The sequence below is a fragment of the Genypterus blacodes genome, unplaced genomic scaffold, assembly GCF_046128005.1.
Source record: "Genypterus blacodes isolate CSIRO-AG114 ecotype Tasmania unplaced genomic scaffold, CSIRO-AGI_Gbla_v1 ptg000107l_1, whole genome shotgun sequence".
NCBI lineage: Eukaryota > Metazoa > Chordata > Actinopteri > Ophidiiformes > Ophidiidae > Genypterus > Genypterus blacodes.
In genome coordinates, this window is record NW_027466911.1 from 1,696,972 (window position 1) to 1,711,637 (window position 14,666).

General features: G+C 46.4%; 1 protein-coding gene across 1 annotated transcript; it reads left to right on the forward strand.

The window, feature by feature from the left end:
* The first annotated feature begins 615 nt into the window (after nt 1-615).
* Nucleotides 616-14,318, forward strand: ankrd28b (ankyrin repeat domain 28b). The gene is made up of 28 exons (XM_076160786.1): nt 616-827; nt 4,378-4,461; nt 4,888-4,966; nt 5,432-5,502; nt 5,598-5,798; nt 6,899-6,986; nt 7,289-7,431; nt 7,569-7,781; nt 8,110-8,188; nt 8,296-8,410; nt 8,557-8,639; nt 8,778-8,841; nt 8,970-9,038; nt 9,121-9,261; nt 9,350-9,461; nt 9,553-9,579; nt 9,667-9,741; nt 9,839-10,040; nt 10,161-10,248; nt 10,333-10,450; nt 10,738-10,957; nt 11,123-11,210; nt 11,377-11,460; nt 11,714-11,859; nt 11,977-12,059; nt 12,171-12,253; nt 12,338-12,429; nt 12,645-14,318. The coding sequence occupies exons 1-28, from the start codon at nt 801-803 to the stop codon at nt 12,926-12,928; spliced, it is 3,159 nt and encodes a 1,052-aa protein (XP_076016901.1). The 5' UTR covers nt 616-800; the 3' UTR covers nt 12,929-14,318.
* Nucleotides 14,319-14,666: the final 348 nt, after the last annotated feature.

The following is a 14,666-nucleotide window of genomic DNA, read 5'->3' on the forward strand; positions in this document are numbered from 1 at the left end:
TGATTAATATACTTTATTATATTATTATTACATATTAGCGCCTGTTTGTGTGTGTGTATGCGTGTGTGTGCGTATGTCTTTAATTTATACATTTTCCTGTGACATAAGTAATTAAAAAGACAGAACAATGGGGCCCATAGCTCCCAGCACACTGCATCACATTTATCTGTTTTGTTTTGGCACAATACCTGTCACTGCAGCAGCTTTCCACTGTGAATTAAAGGCGCTTACACTGCAGGCTTCACTGGACCTGTAGGCGCTACAATTAGCTTAGCTTGGACTCTAAGTTGCTCGTTGGCAACTCTGACCAATTTGAATGCGAACGCTCAAAAACTGACTCAAATAGGGACGAAAACGCTCACGCTCAAAATGGCCCGGACACGCTCCTGTTTCGGCGATAGAGAAAATAATAAAAGTCTGTCATTCACGTTTAATTCTCATGTTCTGCTTATGAGCGCATGAAGCGGCGGTGCGCTCAACATGGTCCGTCGACGCAGATAGCTGCCAGGAAACAGCCAACCAGACGCTTCCTTACAGGGCCGCGATAAGCGCTCGGCCAATTGGATCGCGTCTTTTTTAGCCCGTCAAGAACGGCGGCGGCAACGTTACGGCGTTTCCGCTTCTCCTCTGGTTTCATGCCATCAGTGTAGGGAGCTAGCACGGTGGCTAAGCTAGCGTCCGCGCAGGCCTCCTAATAACTGGCGACAAACCGACGGGAGAGCTCAGATCAAAGCTCTTTACTCGGAGGGACACGGACATCCATTTATGAATCTATATGAGAACACATAAAACCACAAAATATGGTGGTTCTCAAAATCCGAGACCAGGTAAGTGACCGCTGTGTCAGAAGCTAAAGCAAGTTTAGGCTAACGGCAGCTAGCAACATCGCCAGGAGAGAACGAGTGTGTCCAACTATTCCCCCGTAACAGAAGCGCTTAAAGGGGGGGACGCTTGTGCGGTAGAGATGTGAACCATTACCGAGACTATAAAGATACAATATGCGGTCACGATCTTCAGGATAATACAGATTCAAGGAGCTGGTGTGGAGCTAATGCTAATACGGTGTTTATCTCCTGAACCTGCGTGATGCGCTACCAGCTTTTGTTATGTAGCTAGTTACTTCGCGTTATATGTGACCAAACTCCCCCGAACTGAGCCTGCAAATGTCAGCTTTGTGTCTAATAAAGCTCACTACGTCTCTGTAATGTACGACGGTTTAGTTCAGCGACACAAGCGACCTGTTAATTGCGACCAATGGAGGTTTGTGGTTTGACATATGTTAGGTTTAAATGCTGGGACGTCTTCAGCTTGAACATAAACAAACTGTGTGTTCCTCCTCATGATCCAACTGCTAACGCGTAACAGATCAATCAGTTTCCCCTAAGTTATTTTAAACTGCAACACTTTGTGTCTCCACATTCAGTGATCTCAGATTTCCAGCCTTCACATGTCGGTGATTATACATTATAGATAATAACGTCCCTTTGATCACATATCAGTGATTATCAGTGTTTATACCCAGTGACATGTTTTTAATAAGGCCTTTCTCTTGGTTAGTTTTTACTACGAATCCTGTGTGTTGAAGTTGGTGTGTGTGTGTGTGTGTGTGTGTGTGTGTGTGTCTGTGTGAGAGTGTGTGAAAAGGTCACCAAACCTGTGTGATCTGCAGTGTGACAATATTTAACATGCGTCTTCTAAATGTTACACACTTTGCCACCTACTTATGAGAATCAGAATAGCTACCTGTTATCACTTTAGAGCCGTGTGTGATTTGCACAGGCCTACTATTCTTGGTACATATGTACGTGTGTGTGCATGAGTGTGTGCGTGCGTGCGTGCGTGCGTGCGTGCGTGCGTGTGTGTGTGCGCGTGTGTGTGTGTGTGTGTGTGTGTGTGTGCACGCGCGCGTGTGCGTGTGCGATCGTATGCCGGACTCCAGTGAGCCGGTGTAGTTGCCTAAGAGCTGTCTCCATGGTGATGGTATTAACTAGGCTGGCTGGTATGGGGAGAGGAGGTGCACCATCGTGCTGCTTGAGAAGCATTGAAAATCTCCCACAGCATTGGTGCAGGACCAGAGAACTCAATAACAGATCGCAGCTTTGTCTCTGCTCTCCTCTGTGGGGGATTTACAGAAATCATCCAGATGAAACATCGGAGGAAGCACAAGTGCCTACTTGTTACCCCCGAATTATCTCCACCAAGGCCAGTGTCCATTGTGCCCTGTAGATATTCATGGGCTTATTAGTAAGACGGCATCTCCTGTTTAGTCTGCACACATCTTTCCCTTCCAAAGCCATTAAACTGTTGAAATGCGTCATCAATCTTAAATTTGCACGAGGGAGATGTAGCACATTCTGTCCTGTTGTGTTCCGTTTGCTCTTGGGGGGATTAACCTTCCCCTCTCCACCTCCGGCAGACAGAAGACTTCAAACGGCAGTATGATTCAGAGAAGCTTGATCGTAGCACATTTGTGATGCTTCAAAAACAACATATTCAGTTTGCACTCTTGCAGTAGAAAACCTGATGCCTCACATCTATAAGCTAAAACCATGAGAGTGCACCACTCCTGACTTGAATTTCATAGATGATCATACAGCATCATGTGAATGAGTCCAGATGAGTGTGTGCTCTGTGTGTCGTGCAGCAGACGCATGCATCATACAGGACGGCCAGTCAGATTCAAACAGAGATGGATCAGATGAAGACGCTGAGCTGACGCCAGATGTCGTCTTCATGCATTTCTCTTAAGTGTCATGGCTGTACATTTCCTAATTGGCTTGCTGTGCAAACCTTCTGGGCTCAGTGAGGGATGATGACTTAATGAACCTGCATGCTTTTCTTACTCCATCACCGTGACTGCTGACAGGCTGAATCAGCTAATGGAGATGAGAGCGCTGTCCTGCTCGCAGCGTTTGATCTGTGAAAGGGCTCTTATATTGGAATAGTCAATGATATGGACTAATCCATATTCATGCCCTCATCAGGTGAATGGACGCATTTTGATGTAGCACCCTTCACTATCAGACATTTTAGTCGCTGTGATCCAAGGCGAGTTGAGAGAATTCAGGTTGAAGTTCAGCCATGTTAGACGCTGCAGTTTTGGGCACTGTGACATCTGGTCATGTGTCCTTCATGTCAGGTGTCTCTTGTTCTTGCCGACTCCAGCTTCCTGCCTGTCTGAAACTTTTGTTGTAGTCGCATGAGTGCAAATTGCTCATTCAAAGGTTGATCTGTCGCATATGATCACAGATGTGAAGCCGCTTTGAAGCTTCATGGCTGAGGTAGAAGAAGAGTAAAGACCAGTAGATGGTGGTACTTGATTCTGCCTTTAACGTGGGAAGCCATTTTGCAGCCTCTGGTAGGGACACACAAACCTGCACAGTCCAGCTGTGCCAACCAGCGGAGAACAAACTGCCTGATCAAAGACTCTGCTCCCGTCTGCCCGAGCTCTGATGGATCAGATAAGGCAGCGCAGCAATGCTGTCTGTTTACAGGAACGCGGAAACATAAATGCGAGGGAAATTGGCACAAAGCAAAGTCTATAATAATAATCAGAGTATCAGTATGTTGCAGACTAGGGACCCGCTTTGAGATTACGCAACATGGCATATGTGCTTGCAGAGCAGCAGAATCCTATTGGTTAGGGCCTCATCACATTTTACACTCATAATATTGAGTGTATGTAAATCACACTCTTCATCATATGCACCTGAAATCTCAGAGGTAAGAGAAGATTTTCCCAAAACAAACATTTGACAGTATGCAAACAAGTGGTAATATGACTTGCTTCACGATTAGAACCGGATATGTGTGCCTCTGTCCGGCCTTCAGCCTGTACCATCTCCACAGCTTCGTTCATCTCTGGGGTTCAGATCACATAACTGGACTGGACTGACATTTCCCTTAATACCAAGGGATCAATATGATTCCTGGCTCTCCAGCAGAGTGTAAACAAAGAGCAGGATGACAAAGTGGCATTTCAGGATATGATAGTAAATCAATCCACATTATCTGCCTCCATCCAGCTGATGTCCGGAGTCTTTATTTTACCGACTGCACCATAGGATACAGACAGACATTGGTTCTGTGCCTTTGCCAGGTATGAAAGTGTGTTTGTTTGAGCAAGAACAAATGAGTCGCGTGTGCGATGTGGTTTTTGAGGATGAGGAAGCGGAAGTCCCTTAAATATCTAAAGCCTGTATTATTGTTTCCCTCTTAAGTTTTGGCCTGAACTGTTGACCTTTTGGTTCTCCTGTTCCGGGTTTCTAGCCGCAGATCACTGCGGTCACACGGTCTCATATGGAGCGCCTGCTGTTATTGTGAGATCTCCAGCAGATCTCAGGCTCATTCTAACTCGTCCGTCTCTCTTTTTCACAGCCTCCTCTGCTGAAAGCTATTTTCAACGTGGACCCAGATGAAGTGCGCTCTCTCATTTTCAAGAAGGAGGATGTGAATGCACAGGTACGTCCAACCACATCCCCTTTTCCCTTATTATCACATTATCGCTTCAAAACATCACATCTGCTTTCAATGAATGTGTAATTGTCCCTGGCAGACATGAAGGGTTAGGCCCGACAGTCGCTGATTACACAACAGCGTAGTTGTGCTGTTTTTGCAGTTCCCCTTGAGTGATCTGGCTCTGCTTATTCTTTTGCATTCCTCAACATTGCCGGACTAGGGGAGCGTGTTTGTTTCAAAATAAAAACTGGTTTGTACTTGCTTGCGTTTCACTGTTGCTTGTGTTGGAGTGACAGACAAGTATGTTTCCTATATTCTCTTTCTTCCAGCATTAGAGATCATACTGTGGGGATGGGACAGTGTTGGTGCTTTTATTCTTAAGCACAAACAGTTTGGATTCACTGTAGTTTGTCTGTTCTTTCATTGCAGGACAATGAGAAGCGGACTCCGTTGCACGCTGCTGCCTATCTTGGAGATGCAGAAATTATAGAGCTGCTAATTCTTTCAGGTACGATTCACCCAAGGGTCAATGGTAAATGTGGGTCATTCCTGTAGTGCACACAGTCTGTATTAAAAGGTGAGATCGTCAACATTAAAGTAATGAATCTCACACTGCCACCACACTACTCTACCTGCCCGTATCATACAGATTGTGAATGTACAGATCGGCCTGACGTAAGCCTTTCCTGGGCCATAACACATGGCAAATGTGAAACTTGGAGGAAATCTGTGAATTTTGTAGTGTTTTCTTATGCTCTTTGGGGCGGATGGTGCATCTGCATTCAATTTATAGCAGTGATGTCTATGTGCAGCCTCCCACTCTGTTTTATTCCTGAAACATGTACACACATATTGAAAGAAAATGATCAGCACTCCATCGCAGCCATTAAGCCTTTTGTTTTGTTCCAAATGTTGAGTCACATTTCTTGAAACTGTGAGACCTGTCTGAGCGCTCCTGTCCTCTAATGTGCAGGTGCCAGAGTAAACGCCAAAGACAACAAGTGGCTCACACCTCTGCACCGGGCTGTGGCCTCTGGCAGTGAGGTATGTGAACGCTTACGGCTCCACCGTCTCTCACACAATGTGACAAACACACGGCGACGCACACACCCACTGTATATCTGCATGTCCGCTTTCAGGAGGCTGTCCAGGTGTTGCTGAAACACTCCGCAGACGTAAACGCCCGAGACAAGAACTGGCAGACGCCGCTTCACATCGCCGCAGCTAATAAGGCCGTCCGCTGCGCCGAAGCACTCGTCCCCCTGCTCAGCAATGTGAATGTGTCAGACAGAGCCGGACGCACGGCGCTGCACCACGCGGCCTTCAGCGGGCACCTGGAGGTACGGCCTGGAGTGTTCCTTCATTCAGCTGGAAACTGTAGTTGAAGACAGTTCAGCAGTTATTCTGGATTTAGTCGGGCCTTAAGCATCGACAATCTCCCTGTATTTTATTATCACACATTAAATATGCTGTTAAAGATTAATCAAAGAGTTTATGAGCTTAGGAGGATGCCTCAGTGCTCATTATGTGGTATCTACTTCAGAGCCATTCATAATAAAAGAGAGAGAGGCATACTCCTGTACTACACACACACACACACACACACACACACACACACACACACACACACACACACACACACACACACACACACACACTCTCGAGGAGATTAATGGCACACCCTTAGGCCAGCTCTACTCACCGGGTTGGTAGATCCAGTTTACTTCGACACAAATCCAAACAGACAGGACTAACTATGCCACAGCCCAACACATTGCACAGCGGCTTCCTCAGTAACGCAGGTGTAGTCATTAACTCTGGTGTTCAGTCTCAAGGGTCCTTGTCCAATCACATTGTTGTATTTTTGAAAAGACTCTTGAGATAAGAGTTAAAAGTTGAAAATTGTTTGGGGTTTTTTTACATGATGGCAGCAGTGCTTTATTTAGTGAAGCCTTTATGGCAATCGGACTAAAATAAAACCTTTTGCTTGGCAGCTAATAGTCCAGTAGAATCCAGGAGGTGTGTGCTGTAGTCTGCGTTGACACAGAATGGGTGGTGAGCAATGCTACAGGTACACCAAAGGTAACTTGTTGCCTTTTCCTTCGTCTATCAAAATAGTGTTTTGAGGGCGTAGGCCAGTGCTTCGCTCTGTTCCACCTCGTATTAAAGGCCGCAGTGTGCTTCATCTGACACACGAGTCAAGTCGGAGGTGTGTCTGTGTGCGACAACACTTGATACTCGCTGACTCTCCAGACGCTTCACGTACCTTGGTGAGGCGTGAAAGCCGGGTAGGGCCCTCATGTCTCTCTCAAGGTCTCTGTCTCCAATCCCACTGCAGCCTTCAGGTGCTGTTGTACTGCAACTGTGGTATGAACTGTGGCTCTGACTAAGTGTGTGACAATTAAAACGTGGCTCGGTCTGATGTGTGTGTTGCTGTTAGATGGTGAGGCTCCTGCTCTCCAGAGGCGCCAACATCAACGCCTTCGACAAGAAGGACCGCCGCGCCATCCACTGGGCAGCTTACATGGGTAATGAATGCACCACAGGGATTTTACAGCACACCACACTATTCATTTTCCACGTATCATTAGGGCTCTCTTGGAATTTCAGATCAATTTTTAGGTCTGCTGGTAAAGCGCCGCCACTGGGTTTCATTATTTCTTTAAACTGAAAAATGCATTAGTGTCCAGACGAGTCATTTTCATTTCTCATCTTCAATCCAATCTAATGCAAGAATAATGTGCAGGCCAACCCAATGTGACCGATGTGAATATTTCATGTTATTTTAATAGTATAACTTGATTAATTCATTTACTTTATTTATCTTCAGGGCACATAGAGGTGGTGAAGCTCCTGGCGTCTCATGGAGCCGAGGTGGCCTGCAAAGATAAGAAGTCCTACACCCCGCTGCATGCAGCCGCCTCCAGCGGGATGATCAGCGTGGTCAAGTTCCTCCTGGACCTGGGAGTCGATGTGAGTCCACCCATGACCTAAACTGAAGTCACATCGGGTGCAGCTGGACCACCAACTCAATAACGAAAATTAAAGACGAAGGGTTTTAATTTAAACCGTGTGTCAATAACAACTTCCTGTTTGTGTCGCCATCTTAGATCAACGAGCTAAACGCGTACGGGAACACGCCCCTCCACGTCGCCTGCTACAACGGGCAGGATGTGGTGGTGAACGAGCTCATCGAGTGCGGGGCCAACGTCAACCAGGTGAACGAGAAAGGCTTCGCCCCTCTACATTTCACCGCGGCATCCCGCCACGGGGCGCTCTGCCTGGAGTTGCTGGTGTGCAACGGAGCCGACGTCAATATCAAGGTGAGCCAGGACCAGAGCGTCGTGTGTGTGTGTTTTAATCATGATCAGTTGGTGCGGAGATGGTGCAGGGAGGTCTGGGAAAGATTAACCCCAGGTGGTCCTGTTCCAGACGCAAATACGTGTCATCACTGAGCAATTCACCATCATCCCAGTGTTAGAAAACAGTGAATGAAATATGTCATCTGTGGCTTTTGGAGGTTAAATATTTGTAATACTACAGTTGGTGTTTAAGCAGAAGTGTATCGGATTCATGCTTTGTTTTCACCAGTTGTGCCTTTGATGTAGCTGTATGCTGTTGTGATACCAGCATGTTTCTCTGCCCCTCCAGAGTAAAGACGGAAAGACTCCCCTCCACATGACGGCCATCCACGGCAGGTTTTCTAGATCTCAAGCCATCATTGAGAATGGTGAGCTGCACTAAAGCTTTCTGTCCTCGCCCGAGGCAGCAACACTATAAAAGTCCTTCTCAGCAAAGCCCCGGCCCGGCTAAGTGCTTGCTCTGTGTTTTCCGTAGGTGCTGAGATTGACTGTGAAGATAAGAACGGGAATACTCCACTGCACATTGCAGCTCGCTACGGGCACGAGCTCCTCATCAACACCCTCATCACCAACAGAGCTGACACGGCTAAGTGAGTTCAGTCTTTCTCAGCAAAGTGCCGTCACAGGGCTGCGTGACCAAACAGATGTGTGTGTGTGTACTATCAATGGGGATTACGCTCAGTGAGTGTCCCTTTGTACTATCTGGGTAAATCATCATGACCTCACCTTATTTCAGACGGGGGATCCATGGTATGTTCCCCCTGCACCTGGCTGCTCTCAGTGGGTTCTCTGACTGTTGCAGAAAGCTTCTGTCTTCAGGTGAACTCTCTCTTTCCAACTTCTATACACATAATATGCTTCAATGTGTAGAATACTGCATATAGGCAATGACTTCAGAGTGGTTGTTTGCTCGTAAGCGGGTGTCCTGTGGTTTCGTAACACTCTTCTCTGCAACAGGATTTGATATTGACACTCCCGATGACTTTGGAAGGACCTGTTTACACGCTGCAGCTGCTGGAGGGTGAGTGCGTCGCGGTTAAACGCCACGTTAAAATGTGCAATGATTCAAGCGTAAACCGTTACGTTCAGCTCACAGCAGTAAGAATAACAAAAGTCCCATCTGCCCACAAATCTTGTCTGCGCTCACAGAAACCTGGAATGTCTCAATCTTCTCCTCAACACGGGCGCAGACTTCAACAGGGAGGACAGCTTCGGCAGGTTCGTAGCACCAAATAGTTGGATTTCATTCACATGGACTGAGATTTGCAACAGCGAGCTCATGTGTGTTTGCTGCTCTTAGGACCCCTCTGCACTACGCCGCTGCCAACTGTAACTACCAGTGCCTGTTTGCTCTGGTGGGCTCCGGGGCCAGCGTCAACGACCTGGACGAGCGGGGCTGCACGCCGCTCCACTACGCTGCCGCCTCTGACACAGACGGAAAGTCAGTAATAGTTCTGATCCTTTCAAAGCAACAGACGGGTCCAATGTTTTTGTTTCCGTGACTTAGAGCCTCTTTGTTGTGCCTGCAGGTGCCTGGAGTATTTATTGCGGAACGATGCAAATCCAGGAATCCGGGACAATCAGGGTTACAATGCTGTGCACTATGCATCTGCGTACGGACATCGCCTCTGTCTGGAGCTGGTGAGAACTTCAGTCTGTGACACACAACATGTTTGAATCTGGTGTCAGATGCGGCAGATGTATTGACGTTTCACATGTATTCTTTTGACAGATTGCAGGTGAAACCCCTCTGGATGTGGTAAGTAGGATTTTAGGCGATCTCCATTTCATGACTATCTGTGCTCTAAGTATATCTGAAGGTTCTGACTTGTTATTGTGTTTTCAGCTTATGGAAACCTCAGGAACAGACATCCTAAACGACTCCGACGTCAGACCCCCAGTCAGCCCCCTGCACCTCGCTGTGAGCCCGCCGCATCCGTTATCAACCACCAAATGCAGAGTTAGATGTCTTTTCGTCACCGTTGTTCATTCTGGTGGACCTTCTGTCTCTCTGTCAGGCATATCACGGTCACCACCACGCCATGGAGGTCCTGGTGCAGTCTCTGCTGGACCTGGACGTCAGAAACAGCCAAGGGCGCACGCCTCTGGACCTTGCTGCCTTTAAGGGCCACGTGGAGTGTGTGGATGTCCTCATAAACCAGGGAGCCTCCATCCTGGTCAAAGACTTCACCCTGAAGAGAACCCCCATCCACGCTGCAGGTACAGACTCACTCAGACAGCCGCAGGCAAACTAATGTGCCTCCCATTGTATTTACAGACTCAAATACTAAATCATTCATTCATAGAAATGAAAAACGTATATTCTCTATTCTCTTCCAGCTACTAATGGTCATTCAGAATGTTTGCGTTTGCTGATTGGAAATGCTGATCTTCAAAGTGCAGTAGATATTCAAGATGGAAACGGACAGTAAGTACAAGCTTGTTTTGTTTCCCCCCTTTAATTATGATTTATGATCTTTGCTGACATTATTGTCTGTCCTTTCTCTCTCAGAACCCCGCTTATGCTGTCAGTGCTAAGTGGACACACAGATTGTGTATATTCGCTGCTTAATAAAGGAGCCAGTGTAGAAGCCAAAGACAAGTGGGGCAGGACAGCCCTGCACAGAGGAGTAAGGACATTTCTACATTCTGTGTTTTGTTTTTTTCTTTTGTCAATCAAACTAGAAATGCAAACGCTGAAAATGTTACCGAATGCAGAGAAGTGCCTGAAAGATTAAAGTGTCATTATGGCGAGTAGTGACATAGACCACCGACTGATCATCACCTTGGTGCTGAATCATTCTCTCTCTGTCTTGACACTTCAGTACACAAGCTAGCTGTTATAGAATCGTACAATAGTTTTACCGTCCTCAGTTGGCAGTAGTGACAATTTGCGTCTCCTCCGGTTCGTCCTCAGGCAGTGACCGGTCATGAGGAGTGCGTGGAGGCCTTGCTACAACACAGCGCCAACTTCCTGATGCGGGACTGTAAGGGTCGGACCCCCGTGCACCTGGCAGCAGCATGTGGACACATTGGGGTGCTGGGTGGCCTCCTGCATGCAGCCCAATCATTGGAAACGCTTCCTGTCTTAACAGACAACCAAGGCTACACTCCACTGCACTGGGCCTGCTATAATGGTACACACTCACATCTAAAGAGCACTTATAAAAAGCTTTTATATTTGAACTAAATATGTCAGTTACGTAATACATGAACCTGAGGAATGACTTACTAGAGCTCTGATTCTGATCATCTCAGGCTGTGGTGTAAAGTCTGTAAATGTTTCATTGTTTCTCCTGCAGGTCATGATACGTGTGTGGAGGTTCTCTTAGAGCAAGAAGTGTTTCAAAAGACTGAGGGAAATTCCTTCAGTCCTCTCCACTGTGCTGTGTAAGACCCCCTGCTGCTCTCTGTGTTGATCACCACATCTGAGGACAGAACTTTAAACAGATGAAGTAACTGTTCCCTCTCTCTCTCTCTCTCTCTCTCTCTCTCTCTCTCTCTCTTTCTCTTTCTCTTTCTCTTTCTCTCTCTCTCTCTTTCTCTCCATCTGTAGGATCCACGATAATGAAGGAGCAGCAGAGATGCTGATAGACACTCTGGGCCCTGCCATAGTCAATGCTACAGACAGTAAAAACAGGTAAACACACGCATTACACAGTAAAGTGCAACACTAACTGCAGATAATTGTGTTTGGATTATAATAATGCAGCGCCACCAGTCTACTGAGTGGAAAGCTCATGTTGTGTATAGGCTGACTGACTACAGGAGGAGGATGGGACAGATCCAAGCGTATACACATTTTAAGTGCATGAAAGAGGCACACTTAACTTGCGTTGGTCTCTCAGAAGACTAAACCATGAAAGCTGAGCATTGCTGTGATGTTTGTGCAGGACCCCGCTGCATGCAGCAGCCTTCACCGACCACGTCGAGTGTCTCCAGCTGCTGCTGAGCCACAACGCTCAGGTCAACAGTGTTGACGCTGCAGGGAAGACCCCACTTATGATGGCTGCTGAGAACGGCCAGACCAACGCTGTCGGTATGAAAGCCCCCCCCTCAAACACTCTGCGACGTAATCATCTCAGCAATGTGGAAAGAAACTGCAATATGACTTTTCTTCTTCTTTTTCTTTCATTCCACTCCTGGGTCACCATAGAGCTGCTGGTGAGCAGCGCTAAAGCAGATCTCACTCTGCAGGATGCAGTGAAGAACACAGCTCTTCATCTTGCCTGCAGTAAGGTGTGTGTCACCATGAGATGGCCCCCTTCTTCCATTCTGCTACAGATAATGTGCACACTATGTAGGGAAATACAACATGCTGTGTATTTACATGTTTTTCTTTCTATCTAGGGACATGAAACCAGTGCCTTGTTGATATTAGAGAAGATTACAGACAGAAACCTCATCAATGCCACAAACGCCGCCTTACAGACGTACGTACGACTCTCATTACATCACTGCTGCACCTGTGTGTTGGTGGATTATTACTGTTAAAGCTGTTTTATTTTTCATTGAAGGCCTCTACATGTGGCTGCAAGAAACGGCCTGACTGTAGTGGTGCAAGAGCTGCTGGCAAAGGGAGCCAGTGTGCTCGCAGTCGATGAAAACGGTAAAATTCACAGAAACAATTCTGCTTCTTCACGTTTGTTTTCATCTGAGTTTCTATAGAACATTGGAGGTCTTTGTAAAGGACAGTATGAGTTACATGTGAGGCACTGGCAGGAGGACATGGCTCGGCCTTGTTGCCGTGTAATTACTGTTGTATCACTACCGTTGCGGCTGAATGGCGTGTTGTATAACTTTGATACGTTGTTGCTGCTTCAGGTTACACACCCGCCTTGGCTTGTGCCCCCAACAAAGACGTGGCAGACTGCCTAGCCCTCATCCTGGCCACCATGATGCCTGTGTCCCCCTGCACCCCAGCGCCGGCCGCCCCTTTCAACGCCGTGAACCACTACACCACCAGCCCCTCCAAGAGCGTCACCTTCGACAGCCTGCCCATGCTGCGCGACGAGCACAGCTCCTACTGCAGCTTCAACAACATCAGCCATCAAGACGGCTTCTACAAGGACGAGGAGCTCAATGACTCAGATTCGGAGACGTACTGAGGACGGGGTGGGCGATGGCGATGAAAAATACCTAAAAACACACGCACACTGTGTCTTAAAGATCACCCACCGCCAGTTTGGGAGAGCAAAAGAGGTTGCAAGCCCACACAGGAGCCTTAAAGAGTCCATCCCCCCACCCCCCACAGAAAACATTAAAAGAGGGAGGAGGTGAAGCAGGCTGGCCCACCACACTCATCCCCACCTGGTCCAGGCAGCAGGCGTCTTCCCAGCTGATACCTGGACTTCAGTAACACACACATCAGCTGCTTTACCAACACACCAACTTCCTGAGTGCTAGAAACTGTACTTGTTGGGTGGACAGCAACCTTTTTACAGCAATAAGATGCTGAAGAGGGACAGCAGCACTTCAAAGAGAGCTAAACCGACAGGGACCAAAAAACACGCAGAAGCATTTTTAAGACGGTTTTAGTTGTGTAAATGAGATTACGGTGTTAATTGATTTGGGGGAGAAGTGAATCCAGGTTTTTTTGTTTTTGTTTTTCTCTCGAAATTGTGGCGAGGAGTTTCAGAAGGTTTGGTGTCTGCACATTACATTACATCTGTCAGAATGCACTTGTCCTCTCCAGGTCTGTATATGGTAGGTAAATCATTTATTTTTTTGAGATCAAAGTTTTAATATACCCGTGTTCGTGTCTAAAAACTCCTCTTCCTCTAGATAAGAAAAATCTGATTTCCTGACCTGAATAATTTAAAGAATTTTCATATGTGAAACAGTTTTAAATCGATCAAGCTTACCTTTGTATGTGGAACTGTCCATTGCGGTTTAGTCTTTCAAAAATAAATTATTTGTGTACTTTCCGTTCTATTTATGTCTTCATTTGTCTCTTCATCAGTTACTGAGAAACCCATTGGTTTGTAAGAGGCAGCTGTGAATGCAAACATTGATACACATTTTGGTAAGTAATCTAGAGTGGGTAGAAAAGCACTGATGCAGTTCTGAGGTGTGTGTGTGTGCGCATGTGTGTGCGTCTGTGTATGAGGCCCAGCATGCCTTGCTTTTGTGAGGAGAAACACTGTAAACCAATGATGACGCAGCGTTTGATTTCCTTCTGTTTGGATATTTTTGCTCTTATGTTATTCCGTTTTTGCTGACAGGCTTGCTTTAACTTCAGAACAGATAAACCACTTGATCCAACATGATTCAGAACTTTGCTCAATGTTTGAAAAGTGATTTACCTGGAAATATGAACATTTGCTACCTTCACTGCAACGGAAAAGATGTTTTTATTTCTCTTCCTTGCTTTTTGTGTGAAGGATGAAACTAGCATGTATATAGAAATTGACTGTGAATTCAAAGGCCCAATGAATTCTTTCAGTACCTGAGATTGCTGTATATTTTATGAGTAATAAATGAGTTATTTAATATGAACACGAGTCTTGCCTGCATCAGTGTGGATTACTACAGCTTTCACTGACACTCCTTATCAACATTTAGTGCAACATCACAAATTAAAATAGAGCCTCAATAAGACCTCTGTACAGAGTCAACAAGCAGTGACCAAAGGTCACATCTATTTTAGGTCGATAGAAACACCCACCCTGCAGCGCCACCTTGTGGTCAAAGCTGAGAACGCTGAGGAACCAAGTATACTGTCCCCGCAGAAGTCTAAATACTGATCAATATGTGGAAATACTGTTTAAAACGAAGTCTTTCAATTTCTATGGACAGGCTGATCAGCTGAGAGTACTTATGTATCAAATCATGTCGTTTTAAAGC

Excerpts from the sequence above, each read along its gene's own strand:
- ankrd28b (XM_076160786.1), top strand. The coding sequence starts at position 801 with ATGGTGGTTCTCAAAATCCGAGACCAG. Across the intron at positions 8,189-8,295 it reads TCAAGCCATCATTGAGAATG|GTGCTGAGATTGACTGTGAA; the intron begins GTGAGCTGCACT and ends TGTTTTCCGTAG. Across the intron at positions 8,640-8,777 it reads CAGAAAGCTTCTGTCTTCAG|GATTTGATATTGACACTCCC; the intron begins GTGAACTCTCTC and ends TCTCTGCAACAG.